This window comes from Panthera tigris, chromosome C1, assembly GCF_018350195.1.
Source record: "Panthera tigris isolate Pti1 chromosome C1, P.tigris_Pti1_mat1.1, whole genome shotgun sequence".
NCBI lineage: Eukaryota > Metazoa > Chordata > Mammalia > Carnivora > Felidae > Panthera > Panthera tigris.
Genome location: NC_056667.1, coordinates 191,610,430 through 191,623,980, shown reverse-complemented (window position 1 = coordinate 191,623,980; position 13,551 = coordinate 191,610,430). Strand labels below are relative to the sequence as shown.

Here is a 13,551-nt window from a genome sequence, read left to right as displayed (position 1 = left end):
GCCCACTCTTAAATGTGTATCCTAGTTCAGGGAGGTGGAGCTTTTGTTAACATAGTGGCACATCCACCAACAAATTGATCCACTCCTCTTTAATAAGATGGTTTTAACCTGGTTTCCTTGACCAGTATGATTACGATCATTTTCCTGGGCCTTTAAATACTCACAGGAAGTCATTGCTCCTGAAGAACCGGGCCTTGCCGGAGCTGTTCACCAGTATCCCCAGCACTTGGAACACCACCTGGCAGAATGCAGACTCTGCATGTGTATGTATGGATATTTTGGTCATTATTTTAGCGGTGAAGTGACATTTCCAGGACACTAGTATATTTTCATAAACGACCCATTCAGATCATTGTAAAGTAATCGGATAGATCCAAAAGTGTTCATTTTCCCCAGAGCATAGGGACCATTTATAGATAAGGTGTAGAACTCACTAAAAGCTAGAGCCACTGCTAGTAGTTACTAACATTTAATGAGCTCCAAAGCTGAGGACTCTCTGACTAGATACACAGACCAGATGCAAACTCGAAGGAAGGGGAAAAGGAATTTACTGTATTGCATCTGAGTTTATTGTGCTCTTTGTGGTCTCCTAAAGTATTCAAGCTAAGCTCTCTAAAAGAAATAGGTCCTAGGGAAAGGTGCAAAGAGAAATGAAAAGATGTGGCCTAATTCCACTTCCAGCATCTGGAATATTCTATGGCTTACAAACATAATAAAAGTACAGTGAAGGAATTTTTTTTTAAATGTTCTTGACAGTGAGGGAATAAGTGGGAAAGGACAGATAACATTTTTAAAAAAATGGTTAATATTTGATGCAGAATTCGATAGAAAAACTGAGCGACCTTCCTGAAAAAGCAAAACAAATAAGGATGAGGACTTGGCCTGATCAGAAGAGAAGTCTAGCAATAAAGAGGTCTGTAGAGAAAAGGGAGGCAAGTTACAAATGGGGGGATCATGACAGCAAAAAAGAAAAGCAGAAGTGTTCAACTTGGAACACTGGAAGAAGAAACAGCCAAAGCTGAGTGGAGAGGAAGAAAAGGCAATAACGATGTTACCAAGAAGCATGCTATAGAGACAGAAGAAACAGTTCCTCCCCTGGAAAATGGACAGGGACTAAAGAAGATGGATATTTTTGAAATCCAGTCCCTTCTGAATGAGGCCACCATCAAGGTAAACCCACAGTAGGGTCTAGAGTTTGCTATAAATTTCCAAGTGACCTTATCTTGTAGTTTAGCAAACTAAACATGTATTTGCCCGCTATCTCTTGCCCTACCTAACCTTGAGCAAGATCTACTAAATTAATACCCTCTCTTTCTACTTGACTGACCTGGCAGTGCTGTTGTTCTCTCTGTACTAAATATAGTTCCAGGGACAAAAGGGATGAAACACATGAAAGGCAACAGCTTAGCTTATGTTAATATATGTCTTTCTTGTTCAGGACCAACTAATCCATCTCAGGAGCCCCCCAGAACGACTCCTTTTTGATGTTAGCTTATTTATTTGATGATAGTAGTGATGAGTAAGTCTGTCCTTACTATATTTCACAATATGAATTAAATCATAACGTGTAGCCACTGTGAGGGTTAAATCCTGTTAATGCTATTGTTTACTCTAAATAGAGGGGACATTGATTTCATAATTAAAAGCCTAATATATTTGGATGGCCTTGTTTACCTAAGTAGCGATTTACAGTTAAGATCCCAAAAGCCCTTCTGTATGGTGTGACCTTTTTGTGTCAAAGGCATCGTGTGGTATGCCTCAAAGGCAAAAATATATCCTTCAACCTTGCTCTTAGCCAAGAAAATTGGGCATGGAAGGAAACAAACCAAACAAACAATAAATTGCCGTAGATGCATGTGCACTAAGTTATTCATTTTTACTCAAATTAGTAAAAGAATGGTCGTTCTTATTTCCTGTTCTTTCCAGAAATACATTACTATATTACTATATGCCTGATACAGCTTAATATAAGCCTTCAGTATCCTAATTTGGCATTCCTCAAAGTGTGGTTTAAGAAGAACAACATTTTTGAGCTCTTAATGTGCTATTTACATTTCTAAGAGATTTGCATGTATCTATCATTCCATCCTCACAACCAGCCTGTGCAGTGGGTTTTATTATTACGCCCATTTCTTAGATGAAAACCTTAGGCAGAGCAGGTAAAAATAATTTGCCCAAAGTCACCAGCTAGGACATGGAAAAGTATCAAACTTCAAACTCAGGAAGACCAACTTAGCCAGTGCTTTTCATTACTATACAAGGACATCTCTGATTTCATGGAATTTCTACCAAAATGCAACTGGTTGGTATAAGAGATGGACATGGCATTAAATGACATTTAATCACATAATGAGAAAATTATTCCCTTCGCTCTCTTTCTGTCCTTGAGGTTAAATTAAGCAACGACTTATTTTGGTGCGACTTGAACCCCTAACATCTGCTAATCTTTTTCTTTCTTTTTTTTTGAACAGAGTTGGTGGCAGGCTCGGGGTGTTCCAGCAGTTGTGTTATCTTGATTTTATGGCAAGGGATGCTGGTTTTCCATTTGTGGTATTCATGCAAGGCTTTCATTTTTAAACAAACTTACTTAAGTAAATGACTCCATTTAAATAAAGCATTAAGTAAACAACACAGGTGGAATGCAGCTATGACAACGTTTGTGAAGGTGTTTTCACATGATTGAAGTTTGGGAAACATTGTCCTGATTCTTCTATTCTGAAGTGCACTTTAATGCAATGTTTTTGGCAAACACTGAGTCAGATTCCTTGTGTTCTTATCAAAAAGATCCCTCCCTCCCTCCCTCCGTGGGGGGGGGGGGGCTCATCTGCCACGGAGTTTTCACCAGAGCATAGAGAAGAGAGAAAAATATATTGTATTGAACTTTTTTTTCCCCACAATAACCTATTTTCTTTTGCCTTCCTGAGAGTTTTTACTTTATTTTTTTTTGTAGTGAACTTTTAATCACACCTCATAATTTTTTTTTCCTGAAAACATACTATTTCTGCTTTTTTGGTGTTAAAATCCCATTACCTTCTTGTGAAAGGATAATGATAGTCAAGAGATTTTTGTTTGGTTTCTAATATCCTTACTCGGCAAAAGTAAAAATTAGAAACTTAAAAAAAATTGTACCGATCCTGAAAACATGAAATTTGGGTGCCATTGCTCAGTCACTGTTAATGGTAGGATTCCTGTTCGTTGCCTAGCAGGCTTGAGTACTTCAGGAAGGGTAATGTGGAATCATGCCAATCTCTTTCTAAAGTGCATTCAAGCCTTTTCTTCAGGGAAATTATTAAAGCACTCTGCTTGTGAAATTCTCTTTATTCTCTAGGTTTCTGGTTTTCCTATCAGGACTGCAATGCTAATTATTAATAAAATCCTTTTTGAAAGTTGAGGTGCCCCTGAAATAGTTACTGTGAGCAACCAATCCATTGAAATGCTGATATTTGTTAACATGTTTATTTCATTTTTCACTTCCAAAATGGAAAGTTCAGAGCACAATTGAGAAATACTTGGTCATTGGTTTTTTGTTTGTTTTTCTTTAATGTTGCTGCTGTTGTTTCCGGGACTTAAGAGAATAGAGAAGCTAAAAAATCTTGGACATATTTAAGAAAAAAAGTCACTTATTTTTCTTGACTTCATGCTTTGATCAAAACATTATTTTACATGAGATTTCAGAGTTGATCTAGAAGGAGGCCATTGGGAGATGCAGAAAGATTTGTAAAAGGGAGAGGAGGCCCCAAATGCCCAATGTCAAGGAGGCTGGAGTTGGAGGGGTTAATTTTAAGTCCAAAGCACAGACAAGTAGCAAAGTTCAGAGACTCCTGCAAAATTTAAGATGATTTCTCAGGATAAGTCAGAGTCAGCCAGGGAAGATCTGGCCTGTTGAAGGCTGGCATTGGCCAGCAACCCCGAAGCAACAGGATCAACACCACAGTCAATGCTCTAAGGAAGACAATAGAAACTAGTCAAAGGTCTCAGACTGAGACATTCCCAGCCCCTAGATCACTCTGTAAACTCAATGGATATGACTGGCTTTCACATTTTTTATTTCACTAACTCTAAGACGTCTGAGTAGCCCTGTCCCTTATGTGGCTTTCCTTGTACCTTAAAGGATCTTTGTAGAGAGGCAGGTTCTCATCCTTATCTACCCAATGGCCTCACTTTCAGCAGCAGATGGCAATGGCATGTTTCTGGCCTGACACTAAGCCCCATGTCCATATGGAGTCTTTCATGATCCAGTACAAAGGGACCTGGAACAGGTCTATCAGACTAATGTCATCTTTTTTCTCTTGGGAGTAGCCATGACCCAGAGAACCTTCAGAAAGCAGGGCCAGACAAATATGTGGATGCTCCAGCAGGCTAATAATTTAGCATCTTCCTCATTGGTACTCTTAACTTACTTTTAGTAGGTACTCAGATGGTATTTAGTATATTTAGTAGATAAGGAAAGGGAGCGACAAACTGATTATCAATAAAAATACATTATACTTCTTTCTGTTGAGAATGAAGAATTACAGGGCACCTGGGTGGCTCAGTCGGTTAAGCATCCAACCCTTGGTTTTGGCTCAGGTCATGATCTCACAGTTTATGGGTTCAAGCCCGGCATCAGGCTCTGCTTGGGATTCTCTCTCTCTCTCAAAATAAATAAACATTTTTAAAAAATGAAAAATGTATTACATACTCTAACAGTAGCACTACCTTTTTAACTTACTTGGAATGAGATTCCTAATAAGTATTTCCATAACTCTGAACTGGATGGTGTTAGTCACAGCCTCTCCAAGAGTACAAGCAACATACAAGGATATAATTATAAGGTCTTGATCAAAATATACTTAAGGTTTTTTTTTTTTCTTCTGGCTTTCATCTCAGCAAAATGTTTCCAACTTTTTCAGATACCAGATTTGGTCACCATCAGTTTTTCTTTTTCTTGCCTAATTGTCTTAGCTAGAACCTCCAGTAAAATATTGAATAGATGTGTTAAAAACAGACATCCTGGTCTAATTCCTGATCTTAAGAGTAAAACATTTGGTCTTTCATCATTAAATATGCTTTTAACTTGAGTTTTTCATGGATAGCCTATATCTGTTGAAGAAGTTCCCTTCTTGTCAAATGCTTTTTATCACAGGGAGGGGTTGGATTTTGTCAAATGCTTTTTTTTGTTTGCATCTGTTGAGATCATCTTGTGTTTTTTGTCCTTTATTCTATTAATGTGACTTAATACAATGTTTGATTTTCAGATGTTAAACCAACCTTGCATTCCTGGGGTGAATCTCAATTGGTTATAGTGTTTAATTCTTTTTATATGTTGCTAGATCCAGCTAGCTAGTATTTTATTGAGGATATTTGTATCTTTTTCCAACTCTATAGTTCTTAGTTTTGGTCTGCGATTTTTACAGAATCAGGCAACTTTAACATTCATGCAATGAAGCTTGTCTCTTGCACCCACATTAACTGATTGCTCAGATGACTGGTGCATCATTCCAGAATGCTTTTCCTGGCTTACAGGTTCTCTGTACACCTTACATGTGCTTACCACCAAAATGTTCAGTACTCAATATGTAAAGAAGTTTTTAAAATTTTTCACTGCTATCTACTTATCCTCTAGAGGAACTAGTTCACATTTGACAGTAATTTAAAGAGTAGCCATGGAAATGTGAGCTCACTGGCACCTTATTTCCAATTTATTTGGTGATAATGTTGTACAGTTTACCAATTCATGTCCTAGGACTGGCCGGGTCACACCATAATCTAGCTCTGATGGTGGGGGCTGAGAAGAACCTCCAAATTCGACTCTGATGTTTGGGTTCATCATCCCTGATAGTCACAGAAGAGAGCTCTCTGGGATTCTTTCCATTTTCTATCGTACCAGCCACAGTTTTGGACAACATAATCACATAACAATATTCAGATCTTCCCCTTTTGTGACTTCCTTTGGGAGAAGGGAGACAGAATGCCTAGCCGAACACATTAGGTACCAAAGCCTTGCCAACTGGTGGCGAAGTCCCACGTGTGGAGCCTCCCAAACTTTGAGTGCAGGGTTCATTAGGATAGCTTGTCGAGCAGGTACTGAGACCTGGATCTGCTTTTTAGTCTGAACGAACTACATCAGTGGAAAATGATGTTTGTTACTTGATTGGAGCTTTAGGATTAGGCAACTCTCCTTGTGATAACTCAGGCCTTTTATAACTATTTTCAGAGAAAGAGAGAGAAAGAAAACAAGAGGGAACAACTCTGACCATGGTCTAAAGCCAGGCTTCTGTCACTAAGCAATCAAGAAAAAAGCTCAAGTGGCCCTTGCATAAGTGGGAATTTGCGGTTTCTAAAGCTGCCCATTCCCCAAACGACTAAAAGATGTTATTGGCATTTGGCACTGTTTCCTGTGTTTTGCTCTCCTTAAATTTCTCTTTAAAAGGGTTTGAGTTTAAAGGCAGAACCACTAAAAAAATGCAATTGAATCCTAGAGCTGTGAAAGGCCAAGTCCAGAGTTAACCCCAGGAGGCCCTGTTTTGTTTTTGTTAAGGCGTATTCCCAGGGGATGCCAGGAAGTCTAAGGGTAGGCAGAAGAGAAGGAAGAGACTAGTCCAGATCAGCTCTAGGATGGCACCACCGTGCGCCAAGGGCTTCCCGCCCTCACCAGGCCAACTGACTCCACGATGTGCACTGGAAAGACTAGGGGAAAGGGACAGGAAATTTAGGAAAGACAACCCAGAGCCAAGGGCAAGAGAAAGAAGACTCGCTGGTGGCACAGCCTCCCGTACCACAGGCTGTCATGGGACAGAACACAAGACTTCCAAGGGCTTCTTGGCCCCAACTCACTTTTTTAAAAGTTGTGTTTTTTCCCTAGATTATTGAAGTCTACTCATGGCACAGAATTTGGGAAGCACAAACAGTTAGTAGGGAGAAAATGAGAAAAGAACCGCCAGGCAGGATGGCAGAGAGTTTCAGATCCCAGCCCTTGGTAGGTCAGACTTTGAGTCCCAGCTCCACTGGCTCGGCATCCTCATGTACAGCGAGGGGAGTAAGATCTAACGGTGATGTGAGGATTCAGTGAGATCACATACCTGGCCACGGTTAGCTGCTGCTGCTGCTGCTGCTGCTGTCATTACCATTAGCCCACCACCACAGTTAACAATTGGATACACATCTGGCTAGGTCTTTCCTGTGCATGTATAGGTGTAAAACATGGCTTATTCTTTACAGTAGATCAATTTTTGTCTTGCTTTAAATAACCTTCAGAAGCACTAGCTCTTTTGCTTTCGTGTGGAAGATTCTATTGCTATAGTTGAATGCCTTTTCCTTATAAATAATACTAGGATATACATCCTTGTATAAAATCTTCAGCTTCCGATTATTTAAGGTAAATTCAGAAGAGGAATTATTACAGTCAGGGTTTGAACTTTTTAAAAGCTCTAGATACATTTTCCTAAATCTATACCTGCCAACACATCAAGTTCTCTCTTCAGATCTCTGGAGCACCAGCCAGGGATTTTAAACACATACACGCACACGTGCATACACACACGTTTTTGGTAATTTTAGAGGCAAAAAAAAAAAAAAAAAAAGATTCCTCATCACCGTTTGATTTTGCCTATTTTTTTTTTTATTTGGGAAGCTAAATGTGTTTTTGCATGTTAATTACTACATTTAAAAAATTTGATCACATCTTTTGCCCATTTGAGGACAGACTATTTTTTTTCCCCACTGAGTTTACATGAGTTCCTTGTATGTTACGGGTCATGTTTTTCCTAGTTTTGTTGTTAGTCCTTGGATTTTATATGTGATCTTTTTGATAAACAGAAGTTTTCAACTTTTATGAGTTCAGATCTGTCCACTTTTCCCTGTTGTGATTTTTTTTTTCCCCTGTGGCTTTCGAAGCCTTTCTCCATGGTTGAATCTGATAAATGATAAGTTGCATTTTGTCTTTTCAAATAGTTCATTTCATACATTCAGTAAGAAATTTCTGGGATTTTTCTTCATTGTATAAGTGAGGATAGAGGGGAAATTTCCCCCCAAATGGTTAAGTAGTCATTTCAGGCCCTTTTTTAGATACTCCGTCCTTTCCATGCTGACTTTTGATTCCATATTCATATAATCTAATTACATGTGTGTCCTGGGATCTGTTTCTGAGCAATCACTTCTATTTCCTCAGCAGCAATTCCAATGGCCAGTACCAATCATGTGAATTTTATGATATTTTCAGGTCTGGTAGCACAACTGTATCTTCATATCCTTGTTTTACAAAATTGTCTCACTTATGCCTGCCGTTTTATCCCTCCAGATCAACTTTGAAATCACCTTGTCAACCCAATTTCCTTTTTAAATTATTTTAATAATTGTACTGACTCCAAGTTGAATTTTTGCACTTTTTGTACTTTTTCTTAACAGTGAGAATTTTTAGCTCGGGACTTGAAAAGAAACACATGTAGTTTAAACTTATGTAAGATTAATAAGCTAAAAGAATTAACTTATTTTACAATCTTAAATACAACTATGATTGAATGATCACAGCCAAATGCTGCCAAAACTTGTCAGGAGGCAGTTGCAGAGCCAGCCACTTCCTGTCAAGTTAGGAGCCTTTTACAGACTGCGCATTAAGATTCATTTTTGAGGTACAGAAGGAGCTGAACATGCACCAAATGTTCAAATGCTTCAGTGTTTTTTATTCTACATAATCAACAAGAATGTTAGCTATTCCAATGATAAAATGCTTTTCAAGAGCAGTTCAAAAATTGCCCACTCTGGCCTTTCTGGCTGCCCACAGCATTCATCCTCTATTGTCTCATGTTTGGAGAGCCGACTAGCTCATCCCTCAGGAATTGTGCACGTCCCAGGAGCGCGTGAATCACACGTCCCCTGGAGGCTCTGCTAAAGTGCATGTGGTGTTTAACTGGCAGCAACCCCTCTGCCCTCTAGGTTCACGCCATGAAACCATAACCTCATCTGGTCAAAGGCTTGCCATTTTGTTGGGACAAAGTTGGCATTTAAGTGTTTGGTTCCGGGGCCTGCAGTAGGAATATCCCAGAAATATCCTGTTTCAGCTTTTTGAATACAAAGGTTGAATGCACTTGGAAAGGCCCGAAATGGAAATGGAGCAGGACCCATTCCTCCTTAACAAGTGATCTGTTTATACCCATGGAAGGGCAGCAGAGCAAGATGGGGTCAGGTAGTGGCTAGAGGCAAAAATGCCCTAGAAACTAGGTGGCATTTGGGCCAGGTATGAGAGCGCGTGCCTGGAGAGGCATGGTAATGGAGTAGGAATGACTAGGCATGGAAACCATACGGGCCCGAGTTGAAACTCCAGCTTTGGTGCCTGTTGGTCCTCTGACCAGGCGACCAGTCCCTGAAGCTTTCTATGCCCAAACTTACTGACCTGTGAAAGGAGTGAAGATGCTACTTATCCTGGGCAGTTGCAATAAGAATTGGAAGTAAATATAGAAAACATCCAGAACTTCTGCATGATGATAGCAATAGATAGTAGTTATCAAGCAAAACTTTTTGAGAGAATGATGAGGTAGGCAGGCATCATGAGAGCAGGAGACAGAGGCACAGTAGATAAAAACTAGAAGCAAGTTTGCAAAGAGTGGATGTACCTAGCTTGTGGGAAGACCTTGCAGGCCATGCTAAGGAGTTGAGACCTTATCTTATAGGGGCTGAGGAGGCCTCAAGGGGTTTTCATTAAAGAAATACCAGCTCTAGGAATGTACTGGAGTGGTTAGCACCGGGCCCTGGGAGTCCAGCTCCCTACTCCACACGTTTAAGCTGGGCGACCTTGAGCAAAGGACATAAGCCTTATGAGCCTCAGTTTTATCACCTGCAAATTGGCAATGATAACAGTATTGACCTTTCAGGGTTCTTGCATAAATAACTATTTATTTAGTGCTCACAGTGTGCCTGCAAATGTTCCAAGTACTTGTATTAGCTTAATGGAGAAAATGAGTTAAAAAGCTTAGGGAAGTGACTGGCACAAATTAAACAGTCACTGCTGTGGGGGTGGTACAACAGCTGATGTCATTTTCATCACTTGGTCAGATATTTTAATAAGATCCTGCTAGTGATGCCATAGAGAATGGGTTGGCGTGGTTGGAGCTGGAGGCCGAGAGAGCAAACAGGGCAATAGTTTTGCACACGTTTAAAATTTCCTGGAGTTGTACTTAAGATCTGTGCACTATACCTTATGTATGGGATACCTCAATTTAATATATGAGGTAGCCAATGAACCCTCTTCTCCCAGCTGACAAGAAGCTACTCACCAACTTCCTGGAGTTTCAATGAGCTGAGTGCTCTTCACTTAAAAAAATAAAATAAAATAAAATAAATAAAAATTAAAGGAGAAAGACTGAGGGAACAAAGTAAAATCCTTTTTTGATTAACCGTGTGCCTGAAGCACAGAGGGCCCGAGGAAAACCGAAACCTCTACGATTTGTACGAAACTCTGACCTGCTTGGTAGTTTTCCTTCACTAGAGCTACGAGCAGTAGCACACAACTGTAGAAGAGTCCTCTCTTCTGGCCCAGTGACATAGAGATGCCGGAAGGGAGAAAGGCAGGCCATTGGGTGGTGTGGAGAAGGAGGCAGATCACGGTTGATCTGCCCTCAGCCCTCTGGAAAACTGGCCCCTTGCCGGGCTTTCTTTCTTCGCACACTTTTCCATTTAGATTTTGCCGAAACTCTGAACATGTCACATGTGAGCATGCTATTCAAAATGCTTTTCTCTTTGAACCTGATCTTGTCTTTGAATGTCCTCCTGTTGTAAATTCACGGTTTTCATTTTTTGCTTAAGGCCAAGTCTAAGGCCGGTCAGTCAGCGCATTGACTTCTCTCTCCTTGGATTCACACCAAACTACGTGACAAAAATATTCAAGTTGGGGAACAGACTTCCCCTGCACAGTACGCTGGGTGGTATGAAATTATTATAACCTTTGAATATCTGGGGAATGGATAAAAGGATCTGATACCACTACTGTTTCTCCTCCTAGTGACTACAAAAAACACAATTTAAAGCTATAGGAATTTGTTCACCAACCAGGTGATCAAGATCAAATAATGTCAGGGGAGGGAGCTGTGAGGGCAGGTCATTTCTGAGAGGGCAGGAAAGAAAAAGTAGAACCGCCAAAGGGCATTTAAAACATTTAAGTGAGATTCATAGAAAATGCAATATGCATCATGATTGCTTACTTACTGACTCCCAGTTAGGTATTTAAAGAGATAAGATTAAATGTCTAGAATTCAGTGATAATTATGTAAACAAAAACCTGACCTTAAATTGCCTGGTATTAGATAGGGCTATTGACACTCCACATATCTTATAAGTCATTCTAATTGAATGGGGCAGTGTTACCTTCCAAAACCTAAAAACACCCATAAGTCAGAGAACATTCTGATTAGACACACAGGTCTCCTTAGATACAAGCATCAAGTCTAATGCAGTCATGACAGGTTCACTGATAGGCAATTTTCAAGACCTTTTGTGAAAATAAACATTATCAGAGACGAGTAAAAACACAGGCCATACAAAACCAGAAAATGAAGGTCATCTACATTTTTGTAAAGTTTACATATATGCATATGCAAATTACATTTCTAAAGCCATGCTTTGTAGAGCTGTCGTTTTTTAACAATTTAAACATTATGAAAGTTAACTTGCATTCATAATTTAGACATGAAAAAACAGAAATATATATATATATATTTTTTGAAAGCATGAAAAGGCTAGTTACTTACAAATTGAGGTTTCAGGGACGAGCAGAGCTCAAACTCTTCCAAAATGACTGGAGAGAATAAGGAAAGCAGACTGGCTTAAGGCTTTTATTGCGGTTAGGGGGTGGGCCTGGGTGAGGATTCCGGTAGGAAGCAGGAAATTGGGTGGTTTGAATCTCCTGCAGGTGCTAAGGGAGAACACGTCCCATCAGCTTGCCCAGGTGTGGGGCACAAGAAGAGGCAGGCATGAGGTTTAGAAGCTGTTTACAAACATCAAAATAGAGTTTAACTCTGTATTACAAACATCATCCACACAGTCACCCAGTCACCAATTTGTTCTTCCGGTGTTACCACCCAAATTTCTCTTTTCTCTCCACACTTACTACCCACCCCCCTTTTACTTCTAAGAAGTTACCACCTTTGAATGTCTGATAGCTTTCTTTCCTTTTTTATTGAGGTCTAATTGACATACATTATATTCATTTCAGGTGTGCAACATGATTCACTGTGTATATTGCGAAATGGTCACCACAACATAAATCACTACACGTAGTTAACGACTTTTTTTCTTGTGATGAGAATTGTTAAGATCTACGCTCTTAGCAACTTTCAAATGTGCAATACAGTATTAATTACAGTCACCATGCTATACATTACCCCCCCCCATAACTTAACTGTTTTATGGCTGGACATGTGTACCTTTTGACCCTCTTTACCCATTTCACTCTCCAACCCCCACTACCCCTGACAACCACCACCAACCTGTTCTCTGTATCTGTGAGCTTGGGGTTTTGCTATTGTTTGTTTTAGATTCCATATATATGAGAATTTAGATTCTCTTAGCATAATACCTTCAGTGTTCATCCCTGTTGTCACACATGACAAGATTTCACTGTTTTTTATGACTGAGTAATATTCCTCTGTGTGTGTGTGTGTGTGTGTGTGTGTGTGTGTGTGTATCACAGTCTCTCTATTCATTTATCCATTGATGAACACTTAGATTGTTTCTATATTTTGGCTCTTGTAAATAATGCCGCAGCATTAATGGGAGTACAGACGTCTTTTCTCGTTAGTATTTTCATTTTCTTCAGATAAATACCCAGAAGTAGAATTGCTGGATCATATGGTGATTCTATTTTTAGTTTTTTGAGGAATCTCCATACCATGTTCCATAGTGGCTGCACCAAATTACATCCCCACCAACAGTTCACAAGGGTTCCCCTTTTTGCCACATTCTTGCCAACACTTGTCATTTTTTGCCTTTTCAATAATAAGCCATTCTAAAAGATGTGATCTGATAGCTCACTGTGATTTTGACTTCTGTTTCCCTGATAATTAGTGATATTGAGCACTTTTCATGTACCTGTTGACCATCTGTATGTCTTCTTTGGAAAAATGTTCAGATTTTCTGCCCATTTTTTAATCAGATTCCTTTTTGCTGTTGAGTTGTATGAATTCTTTATATATTTTGTATATTAACATCTTATCAAATATAGGATTGGGGTGCCTGAGTGGCTCGGTTGGCTAAGCATCTGACTCTTGATTTCAGCTCAGTTCTTGATCTCAGGGTTGTGAATTCAAGCCCCACATTGGGCTCCACACTGGGTGTGTGAAGCCTACTTAAAAAAGGGGAGGGAAGGGGAGGGGAGGGGAACGGAGAGGAGGGGAGGGGAGGGGAACGGAGAGGAGAGGAGAGGAGAGGAGAGGAGAGGAGAGGAGAAAGGAAAGAGGAGAGGAGAGGAAAGGAAAGGAAAGGGGAAAGGAAAGAGGAGAGGAGAGGAAAGGAAAGGAGATAGGAAAAAGGAAAAGGAAAATATATGGTTTACACTAGGTTGCCATTTCATTTTGTCAATGA

General features: G+C 39.8%; 1 protein-coding gene across 21 annotated transcripts in view; it reads left to right on the top strand.

Annotated features, from left to right (window-relative positions):
* Positions 1–13,551, top strand: part of PLEKHM3 (pleckstrin homology domain containing M3) — a 195,500-nt gene that overhangs the window by 135,682 nt on the left and 46,267 nt on the right. Inside the window, exons 7-8 of one of the 21 annotated variants that reach the window (XR_006220908.1) lie at positions 167–1,170; positions 2,472–2,809. The exons of 13 other annotated variants lie outside the window; for them this stretch is intronic. Coding sequence is in view for 5 of the 8 variants with exons in the window: in XM_042995204.1 (XP_042851138.1) it covers positions 167–322 (156 nt within the window). In the remaining 3 variants the exon portion in view is untranslated. Of the gene's footprint in view, positions 1–166; positions 2,810–13,551 lie in introns of those variants that run through there. 7 more of the 21 variants (XR_006220907.1, XM_042995211.1, XM_042995209.1 and 4 more) reach the window with 7 other exon arrangements.